At 38.5% G+C, this 11,260-nt stretch overlaps 1 protein-coding gene across 1 annotated transcript in view; it reads right to left on the reverse strand.

The window, feature by feature from the left end:
• The window catches only part of PPP4R3A (protein phosphatase 4 regulatory subunit 3A), a 40,991-nt gene extending 29,739 nt beyond the window's left edge, over window positions 1–11,252 (reverse strand). The window contains exons 1-2 of the mRNA XM_005417838.3: window positions 10,750–11,252; window positions 3,420–3,475 (exon numbers count right to left, since the gene is read on the reverse strand). Coding sequence (XP_005417895.1) covers window positions 3,420–3,475; window positions 10,750–10,891 — 198 coding nt within the window. The 5' untranslated portion in view covers window positions 10,892–11,252. The remainder of the gene's footprint in view (window positions 1–3,419; window positions 3,476–10,749) is intronic.
• Between the last annotated feature and the right edge of the window lie 8 nt (window positions 11,253–11,260).

The raw sequence follows: 11,260 nt of genomic DNA on the forward strand, positions 1-11,260 counted from the left end.
AAAGTTACTGGACCATTATTGTAACATTTTAAAATAAAAATGCCAAAAAATTTAACACAGAGTTGTAAACAAGAATACAAATCAGGCGCTCATGGGGCTGTACTGTGCACACTTTGCTTTTTCTGAAGAAATTTCTGCCTACAAATAGTACTTTAACATAAGAAATATTAAGTCCTCTTTTTGAGCCACAGGACATTAGTTTCTCAAGTTGTTTTCTTTCCTCATATGGCTTACTTTCTTCTAGTTCTAGTATAAACAGTGATGAGTTTGCCAGGAAGTGCATGGCTCAGAGCATCAATGAACTTCCACTGGTAGCATTTCCATGTTGCAGAATCAGATACACAGACCTATCTCTCTTTCTGAATATAGCAGAAAACAGCTCTTCATTGTGACAGACTAATTAATTTGACTACTGAAAAGGTAGTCAAAAAGACTGTCTAGGAATTTCATGCTTTAATGAATTATTTCAAACCTCCAGATGGCAGGTAAGTCTGGGAAGACTGAGAAGTAGACTGCGCAAACCGAAGTAGCTCAGGTTGATGTATGAAAAATGAGTCTTGAGCAGGACTCAACATCTCCCAAGTAATCTTTCTCTCCAAAGGCAGAAAGTTGTATTTACCACCACAAAGGGCAGTCACTGCTTTCAACACTGAACACCAAGAAATATAAAGCAGACAATTGGGACAAAATCATACTAACAAGCTCAGCTTCAAAGGTATAGTTTTTGTTGGGGTTTTTTTTTGGTGGTTTTGTTGGTTTTTTTTAGCTTTAGTTTCCAAGGGAACAGAGGCAGCAAGGCAAACTTGTCCTCAGGTCTTCACACTAGTATTTTCATAAATAATTATCTAAGCTATGCAGTTACTAAAACACACATATGTAAACCATGAGATTGCATAATTTGTGATATCAACAATTAACAAGACCATCTACTTCACACTAGCACTAACAGATCAGCATAGGCAGAAGGCTCTTTCACCAGTGGAAGGAGTTCACTGTTTATCACAAAGGCATCTACAGGGTTCTTTTGTTGAAGGATCCAGAACAACTGGCATAGCAAGGTTCCCCAAGAGCTTAGTACACATTACGTCTCCTTGCTTCCAACCACAGATTGTTTCAGTCAGTCCAATAAGACTGTTTTTCTTACAAACCTCATGTCAGCCCAGACAAAAGTCAGAACCCATCAATTTATTCCATTAGATATTCAAAGTGTCCACAAGCTGCACGCTGTGTCACAGTAGAAATGAATGCTGCTATGCGCCCCTTAAAATAGGTTCATCCTCACAACAAAATTCTGAGATAAAAGCCTGGTAAGATCATAACATCACACAGCTACTTTGAAGTTTAAAGCCTTAGATTTCTGGGAGATTTTTCTTGAAATTTTCTGTGTGCAACTAACAACAGCAGGCAAGCTCAAAAGCAAGTCTTTTATTGCAGGCTGCAACTTCACTAGTAGTGAGATGACCTGAGTGACCTTCTGCAGTCAAAAAGAAATACCTCGCTCACTCTTCCATCTCAGTTGCACAAATGGATCTTGTGTAAGGTGGTTTGAAAGTTCTGCCAGCATAGAGAGTTACCAGTTTTTGAAAAAGGATTTAAAGTACCAAGCTGATTTTCTTGTGGCTTTATTAAGTTTAAGCCATTCAGAGTTCTAGAAGCAGAGCTGGAAAAAACCTATTCTTTCTTTCAGCTGCTAAGCTCCAAACTTAGCTCATCTGGAATCAGGTTTAAACTCTGAACTTGACTTTTACTAAGGGAAAGGATAAGTAGGCCTCACATGAAAGAAAACAGGCTACAGAGCAGATTTAATACACCAGGAAACATTTGGTATTTCTAAGGCTCAGAGTGGAGCCCCATATTCAATTTATATTAGAAACTGGTTTGGTTAAATATGAACAATCCATCTCCAAATATAAGTATCTTTCTATGCAGCATTTGAAAGCTTTAAAACCAGCACCTCACCTTCTCCAGCACAGAGAATGTACAGTGCTACACTAATGGGACAGACTCATGTTAATTATTTTTATTTCTCTAACCATGTTTTCACAATTATTTATGCAGCACTAAATTACAATGTGTGTCTGACACAGAGCAGGAAATGCTGTTCCACTGACCAGCATGTGGGGTGGTTTGCACCAATCTTGCAATTTTATGCTTCCTTGAAGTAGGTTTGATGTGGCACAAAGCCTACTGATACAAAACTCACCCCTCAGTGCTCTTTTAACCAATTTAAGCCAGCAAATCAAGCTTACACCAGATCAGCACTTTATGCCATAGAGCTGTGAATATTCAGCGTCACTTCAGGCCCTTTAAAGCTCAAGTTTATCAGAGAACCATGACCTCAAGCTAGTCAGGATTACAGCTAAAACTTAGTCTGCTTAGCATTTTCACTGGTCTTGTCCTTACTCCCTGGAATTGATCCTCCAGACCCACACTGCCCTTATCAGTTGCTCAGTATCAGCTGCTTATACAGTGCACTACGAATATATCAAGACACAGGAACAGGTTAAATTTTTCAAGGAAGGGTATTTTTAGCCCATACTGGTTCTCCCCACTCAGTTCAAAATACAATTCTACAAACAGCTGCAGTGACAAAACTACTGGGACTGCCTGTGAACAAAACAACAGTATGTCCATACCTGTGATAAACTTTTAAAGGTGAAAGACTGAAGAGTGTTTTAACACATTAACTATACCTGACAAGATTTTACAAGTCTGAGCTGACCAAACAGGCAACAAAATACAATCTAGTTCAGCATTTTTAAACCTGTAAAGGCAATTCCCAGCACCCATGAAACAAGCACAACAAATAAAGTACAAAGCCTACACAGTTCACTTCTCACCCATCTCAGGAGCATTCTTTAGGGACTCACAATGTAAGGTTTAAATAATTGAAGCAATGTGCAAACTAAAGGTGAGAAGTTGCTTCTATGAACACAGAATGCTTTGGAGCAGTAGTAACCCATACCCACCTTCTAAGTAAAAGACAAACAAAGGTTAACATGTAAATAGCTTTAAAGCCTTCAAGTATTTCCCTGAATAAAAATACATTTAAAGTTAAAGCATCTGAAATATAAAGAAGAAAAAAGCAAGATGATACTAAGTTTCAGACACTATAACCCCTCAGGAACCTCAGCTACTTTGTGATTTTCCCAACAATGTTTTGACTGTCTCTCCCAAAGCAATTTCTGGTGCAAAACAGAGTGCAATTTATCCGTGTAACTTCACCAAAAAACGCAGAGAAGTAACACATGATCATGTAACGCACAAAAATGGTGCAAACTACTTTGCCTATTTCTGGCACATAAACATAAAATATAATTTGCAATAGAGGCAAAAAAAATTAATATATTGCTACACTGTTGGCTGTATAATCTTAAAGACCCAGCCTTTAAACATAAGGAAAAGAAAAGGATGTTTACCTGTTGCTTCTGGTACGCAGTGTTCGGATTAATTTTTGACTCCAAAAGAAGAGAGCCTAGAAAAAAAAAGTTCCACTTATTTATATGTGTGCTAAAATTTTACCCCCCCATATAAATTTTCTGATCACTCTTTCCTTGAGCAACAGTAAGTCCCTTAACCTCTAAGAGACACTGTTCACACAGTACAGAATAATGCTCTGAGGACTGAATTTTAAACCTTTCTTATTCTGAGTAACAACTTTTCTACAGAAAATTTTTTAGACATGACAAAGTCTGCAAAGTCAGCACACCAAAAACATCACAACTGCATTGCAGAGATTACTTATGGCTGTTTTGTGTGAAAATGTTAATTGTGTGGTATTTGTTCTTAAAGGTTAGCTAAAATACTTATTTTCCTGGGAAGCATATCTGGAAAGTAATATTTAGAGCAGTAACCACTGTGACTGCTAACACCAGACAACTTCACACAAACTCAGAACAATGGTTTCACAGCAGGTTTTACTGATGTAAGACACAGAACAGCAATTCCATTCTCAGGTCTGTGTCTTCTTTCCCTTCCTTTTGCACGTTAGCATTCTTGTGTCACATTTAAACAATCTGAAGTGTTGATCTATGCAAAAACAACTTTTAAAACTGATTTTATTCTTGGGCCAATCACTTCCCTCATCCACCTAGCTACTCAGCTGCACTAATGCCAGTGCATGACTTAAATTCACATATCTGCAGAGCTTCACTCAGCTTACACCAAGAAATACTGATAAATTTAACTTGCACTGTCAATCATATAATTAAAATATAAGGCTGCAAGCACCCCTTTAAAGCGGCATTTCTCCGTTTACTTACCTGGTTAAATTTAGGCTTTAAGAAATGTCCACACTTTAAGAAAAGTGTTAACTTCTCAGTTTCATCACCATAGTTCTAAGGCAAATGTATTGCTAAAATATGGGCTGCTCTCCATCTGTTCATTCCCTAGCCTGGACTGATAGCAGGGGCTGAGCCAGGTGCAGCACCTTGCACCCCCTGAGGTTCACAAGGTCCCACCTCTCAGGCTACTGCAGGTCCATGTGGATGGGATCCTGTCCCTTAGGCATGTCAATCACACCACTGCAGCTTGGTGCCCCTGCAAAACCGCTGAGGGGGACTCCATCCCTTTGTCTGACACTGATGAGCATGTTAGGCTGGGGATGTGAGGGAAGAGGCTGAAGAACCACATCACAGAACTCCACTTGCTGTAAGAGGGTGTATCATAAAGAATTACAGAAATATCAGAACATTCTGTTGTCTGATAACGAAGGTTAATACTTGATGAATTTAGAAGCTTTACCAATGATTTTTATATCCCCCAGCTTACTATGTATGTGATCATCAGATACAATTAAGTATTTTTTTCAAATTAATGTACCTGTGAGGGCTGCTTGTTTCCAATTTGTAAGTCAGTTGTTCTACAAGAGGCAGCTTTCACTAAATGAAGTTGGCTTGAGAAGCTCTCACCCTGTCTCAACTGCTTTTACTCTGTTGCTTGGAGTAAAAGCAACAGACAGTGGGAGTTTACAAACTCAACACAATTCAACAACAAAACTGAAATAAATACCCCTCAAGGGAAAACAACACACACAGGAAAAGCTCTCCTGCCTCAAGCCCAAATATACTATTCAGGGTCTTTTTGAGTTTTCCCAGTTTTCTGATACACACCATCTCTGCTACCAACACAGCTTATTTGCTTAAGAGTAAGTGCATAACTAAAGAAAAAAATAATCACAAACCATAGAGCATAGAGAAGGAAAACATCTAAGATGAGGCTTACAGATGAATCCAATACATTGCTCATACTTTAATACTTTGGCCACAGTCTCAAGCTTTGAATTTAGGGTTTGCCTAAAGAATATCTAAAGCCAGCATTTCCTTTTTACAATCATCAGATACACAAAGTCAGCTGTGCTTTCAAATTTCCAGCTTCTACTACATGAAGATTTAGAATATTATTTTGTTGTTGTTTTTCTGTTATTAAATTAGCAGACAAACTTCCAGAAAGTCTTTGCTGTCTATAACGACTTAATATCAGCAAGTATGACGTAGAATCTTCCAAGAATCAAAAGTAATTGATAATTTCAACATCATATTTTAATGGCTGAACACAGACCTACAAACATGTAAATCCCAACATTAGAAGAATATAATATATAACTTAAATGTCATATTTGACAAAATACTATTTTAAAAAATTGAAAACAATTGAATGCAGACACTTCATTTTCTAAGCTAGAAGAGAATGACTTCTTTACTAGACTTAGCAAAAAAGAGCATTTCTTCTCTGCTAAACCTGATGTTTGCAGGAAAGACAAATCAAGCTTTTGAAGGATTGAATTGCTTCTCACTACCACATGATTCAACTTATTCCTCACCATTTTGGACAATAACTAGAAAAATATTGATCTGGTGATAGAAACGTACTGAAAGTTAAATCGTGCTCTATAACTAATAACTGCCCCAAATCTATCCTTCTGGAGAATATGATGCTCCATTTGTGCAGTAAGTTCCCCAAAAAGGGTTCAACAAGTCAAAGATCAGTGACTAATCTACTAGTTAGTTCAGTGAGTTTATTTCATACACTAAATTTTACATGCTCAGGCCCCTTCCTGGTATGGGGCAATGTTAAGTCTTTGTTCCTTGCATGTGGAAAGCAGGCAGTAGTAACTGACATCTGAAACACAGATATATTCTTTAGAAAAAGGTTACAGAAATGTAACACCAAATACACTTCCATTCAAAGTCATTATCACTTGTTTGAGATGCTTTTGTCATAAGCATTACTTTCTATGTAGGTATTTTTCCATTTGTACTATCCTAGAAAATGTTAAGACTATCCAGTCTAAATACACAAATGTAAAAATAAAAATACACTCACAAAAATTCATCTTCATTGACCCAAAGACTATTCAAAGTTAGGTAAGAGCTGAAAACTCACCTTAATGCAAGCTATGTTTTGAGTAAATGCTCCAAAATTATGCAGATCTAGTTATTTTTTAAATTACAGCCATGAATGAATTTATATAAAGGTAACTGCAAAACACTGTAGCCAAAAAATATCTGAAACCACCTATAAAGAAGGAAACTGACTTGCAGAATTCTATTACCCGGCACTGTAATGCATTACAGCACAGCTGGGGGTTTTGTTAGTAGAAAACACCATTCTGTGCTGCAGAAGGAATCTGTGTATAGAGAAAGACTTGCTCAAAAGAGATTACTACATACAGATATTCGATGCTATTTTCAATTATATTTAGAGACATCAACTATCCCAATTCAACAGTCTCAAACAGCAAATCTGCAGTTTTGTTTATAAATACACATATGGAAGAGACCAGTTAATCTGGAGAGCATGCTGCTGCTCTCCCACCAAACCGTTACATGGAGTCTTCCTCAAAAGCAGGAAAAAAAAGTGCTTCTCGTTGCCCTCACCAGTATAAGCATGTTTACATTTAAATGAAAGTTTCAATTCAAGAGCTGTTTCTTGCAAGATGCACACAGAGGTTTAAGTTCTGCAATCAGTTCTGCTGTAACCCAATCACAGAAACTCAAGAAACAACTCAAATTGAGGCCCAAGAAAGTGTCCTACAATTCCAAGAGAATTTTCCTGAATTTAAGACATTTCTGGAGGGACAAACCCATATGTTAAGGAAAGGGGAGAACCAGGAGAAAAGAAACAAAAAACCAAGTAATTTTCCCCCATGCTTTTTCTCATTTTGATCTAAGATAAATGCTGTGTTGCTTACCTAAAAACAAGCCAATAAAATCAGTCCCTTGAGTTTGAACAAGGCAAAAAAAACTTAAGCCAAGTTTTGTCTAAGCCTGCCAGTTGTACAGCTTTACTGATAGCTGCACTACAGAAACAGCAAGGAAAGGCCCTTGCCCCGTGGCAGAAGTCATTAACATACCGACTTCAGAAGCAGCAAACAACAACTGCTAAATGAAAATGATCAGAGTTTCTGAAAGAGAGCTCACAAATATGGCCTGCAATGGAGGAGTTAACTTTCACTTGTCAAAAAGTTTAGATACAGAGCCAGTAAGTTTTAATTAAAGGTTTAAGCTTTCAAATTAACACAAAGTACTTGAACAGAAATGTTCACTTTAGAGGTTACTTCAGTCATCTGGGCTCAGAATGAAAACAAGGTGATCTGAAACCATACAGTAAACCCCAAGAAGCACAAAGACATTTTAAGAACAAGGTAGGACACAGTAGCCTAAAATACCATGTCAGAAACGGGTAAGAAATCAAAGACTTCTGATTACACACAGACTCACATGGTAGGTGATAATTTGTGAGAAAATATTTCACTCTTGCTCTGCTGCAATTCAAGTAGAATACATTACAACTAGGAATCCCACAGAGAAACTTTTCAGGGTTTTAAATAACAAGTAAATAGCTATTATAGTGTAAAAAAAATTACAATTTCATGCTTCAAAGCATAATATACCTGATATGAAAGCAGTTTATGGTATTTCTGTTCTAAAATTGATTATTCCAGATTGTCTGCAATGGCTCTTTAACAGTTTAGTGCCTGGCAACATTAGAAATGCAGCTAGCAACACAACTCACTCATCTACTCTAAATTATTTTCTTTTATGATGGTGTTAAACACCAGCACAAGCTAAAAAACCACTCCTACAGATAAAAACCCCTCTTCCTCAGTTCTTATTCCTCCAACTCCAAATGACAGCTTACATTGGATGTGGCATACTGATTGTACTTCCCTTATCTGCACACCCTGACTGCGCAATAAAATCTCAACCACTTGTAAAGCTGACTACTACACCAAGTCACAGCTGCAAAATCCAGACTGAACCATGTGCCAGCCCACACGGTCAGCCAAAGAAACCACGGTAATTCTGCTGTTGATCTGCGCACAGCCAAAGTGGCCCTTGAACGGGAGTGGGAATTTCCCACACACATTAGGAGCTCCTGCTCATATCCCCAGGACCTCCCCTACTCAGGAAATGGAGCCTTCACCTTCAGGCAGATCCCGAGGTTTTCTGTCGGCTTCCTGGAGTAAGGCAGTGAGAACATGCCAGTGTGCACAGGATGAATCTCAGCTCAAAGGCTAGGAAAAGCTGCTTTAGAAATGCAGGAAGGAAGAAGTTTCATTGTGGAAAGAGGAGGAGCTGACAAAGAAAGACAATACAAGAACGCAAAGGAAACATGGAGACAAATGGTGTACAGGGCAGTTCTACTACTCAGTTCATACTACTTGTACGTCTTTGTTAACTGGGAAAATGTTAAAAATCACAGTCAACTATTTCATTTAGTTAAAAAAGCATGCAAGGAAACACAAATTGCACAGTATGTAAAACACAGGTATGGCATTACCTTTTTCCAAATAATTTGCTCACATGTAAAAATGACTATTTGCCTTCAAATTAGCCCACAAACAACAGACAGTGGGAGTAAACAAAATATAAATCAAATTTTATGAAGTGTCTACACAAGCAAGTTAGAAAAACTAGCCTATTAATAGAGTGCACACTTACCCAGGACTGATACTACCTACTATATTAAGAATTTTAACTGTGTATTATTTAATACTTTGAGATAGAAAGTATGCAGCTTGAGAGAGGTCTAAAGTGTGTATCCTACCAAATAAACATCTGTGTATTGGGTGCAATTAGTAAGTTTGAGGCAGTTCCTGCTTTGATTACAGTATCTTAGCTGTGCAAGATAAAGCAATGACTTAATTTTACATTTTAATACTAATTTGTATCTTCCTTCTTCCAGACCTTCATTTATTTACAAATGAGCTGGCAACAACAGTCCAGCTCATGTTCTGATCCCACTGAAAGTTAATAAATGGATTTTAGTTTGAATCAGCTATTTCTTCACAAGGAGGTTAGGAACTGCAGTGCTTTTGATTTCTTTTCTAAAAAGAATTTAAAAAAAAACCAATCCAGAAAATTTTTAATATATAGGAGACATAACAGTTTTTAAACATGCCCCCAACAGCCATGGACAGTATCTATGACAGAACATACTGTAAAAATGAGCCAAAAAATTTAGTGATAATTATTTTAATTCCCTCCTCATGTTGAAATTAAACTAAATCTATTTCCACTTTGAATGTTTTCTCTTGCAATATGAAGCTGCTCAAGGTTTAAATGCATCTTCCTCACTGTAAAATAAATAAAAACCAGGTGTCAGTTTAAACTTCCAAAGTATAATCAAAAAACTACAAGATCTCTCTGGGGGCTTATCAGAAGCTCAATTACCAAAATCCTCCTTAGATGACTGATTCTTCCATATCAGTTTATGATCTTTGCTGTAGGGATTACATATTGTACAGTTTATCACAACTTTCCCAAAAAGTAAGGATTAATGATTCTCAAGTTGCTTCTCATCCTACTTCCTACGATCAAAAAGCTTAATAAATAAAATTACAAGGTCTGTTGACAGTCAACAGCTACAACTAGATCTACAAGTCACTAAATACAGTAGCTATACATCTAATGAAGTAGTAAGTCATGCACTGACAGATTTTAAAAGCAGAATGGTACAAGGCTAATACCGTGAAGTACACATTTTAAAATCTCTCATCACAGCAGTCATGAACTCAACCAACAGTCAAGACTAGCCCAAACATGTAGCTACAGGGCTAGATATTACTACTTAATATATACTACTGACATATGCTCCCAGAAACCATGAAAGAAGTTGATAATCCATCATTTTAAATTTATTTTCAGGGAGACCTAGAACTGCTGAAGGGCTGAGTACTCCCATTCCATTAAAAAATAAAAAAAAGGCAGCTCTGAAAATGCTGTTCTGTCCACTGTGTTGTCTTTACTACCATAACTGTACTTTGAAAACCGTTGACAGCTGTTAGAACGTCTTACATAATTCTAAAAACTACCAAAGAAAAGGGTAGGTGGAAACAGAAGGGTGTTAGCCATCCAAGGATCTCCTAAAAACAAATACTAAAACCCAACATCTAAGTTTTGAACAACTTTCATGAGGGGATCGCTTCCAGAAAGATCCAGTGATCAGTTTTGAAACCAGACCAGTAGATACTCCAAACCCATGCAAGATCTACAACGAGACTCGAACGCATTTTGTATGCAACAATGTGTATTCAGTAAGTGCCTACTATGCTTGCACTTGATGACAATCTTCTGTTTCTTCCACCTGGCCTAGCACGAATGAACCCTGGTTAGTGCCCACTCGCTTTTAGGAATACCATTTGAATTATGCAGCAAAACATTAACGCAACAGACATAAAGCAACACCCAGTTCCTTTTCTGGGTAGGACAAGGAAAGCCCGTGCCTTCAGCCGTACGCACTTACCATCACTCTCTGCCCTGACTAGCAGGGACATGCCCTTGAGCCTCTCCACGTAGCAAGAGGACACATGCCCTGTGCCTCGATCATCCCACTGGCGGTCCTCATTTAGCGTGTAAACCTTCACCCTCCGCCGGGTGTCCGTCATCCTGCCGCCTGCCACACCGCAGCCACCACTCTGGCCGGCAATCGCTGCAGGAGCACCAGGCTGCTCGGGGGCCAGGCCCCCCTCAGGGGAGGGGAGCGGGAAAGAAGGCAGCAGCCCCACAAGGGCACGCCAAGCAAGCTCTTCTTACTCCTCTTCAGTGCCCCAACGGGATCCTCATAATCGAGGGTAACAGGATTGGGGAAGAGGGAGAAACAAGAGGTGAAGATGTGAAAAAGGGAGCTTCTCCTTCAGGTACAGTCAGACGCTGCACAAAAGGCGAGTAAGCCTAGGCAGGGAGGGCCGCAGAGAGGAGAGAGGCTCTTTGCAGGGCGAAGGGCAGGCAGGAGAGGCGGTGAGAAAGGATCCCTG

The sequence above is a fragment of the Geospiza fortis genome, unplaced genomic scaffold (genome assembly GCF_000277835.1).
Source record: "Geospiza fortis unplaced genomic scaffold, GeoFor_1.0 scaffold23, whole genome shotgun sequence".
NCBI classification, from domain to species: Eukaryota; Metazoa; Chordata; class Aves; order Passeriformes; family Thraupidae; genus Geospiza; species Geospiza fortis.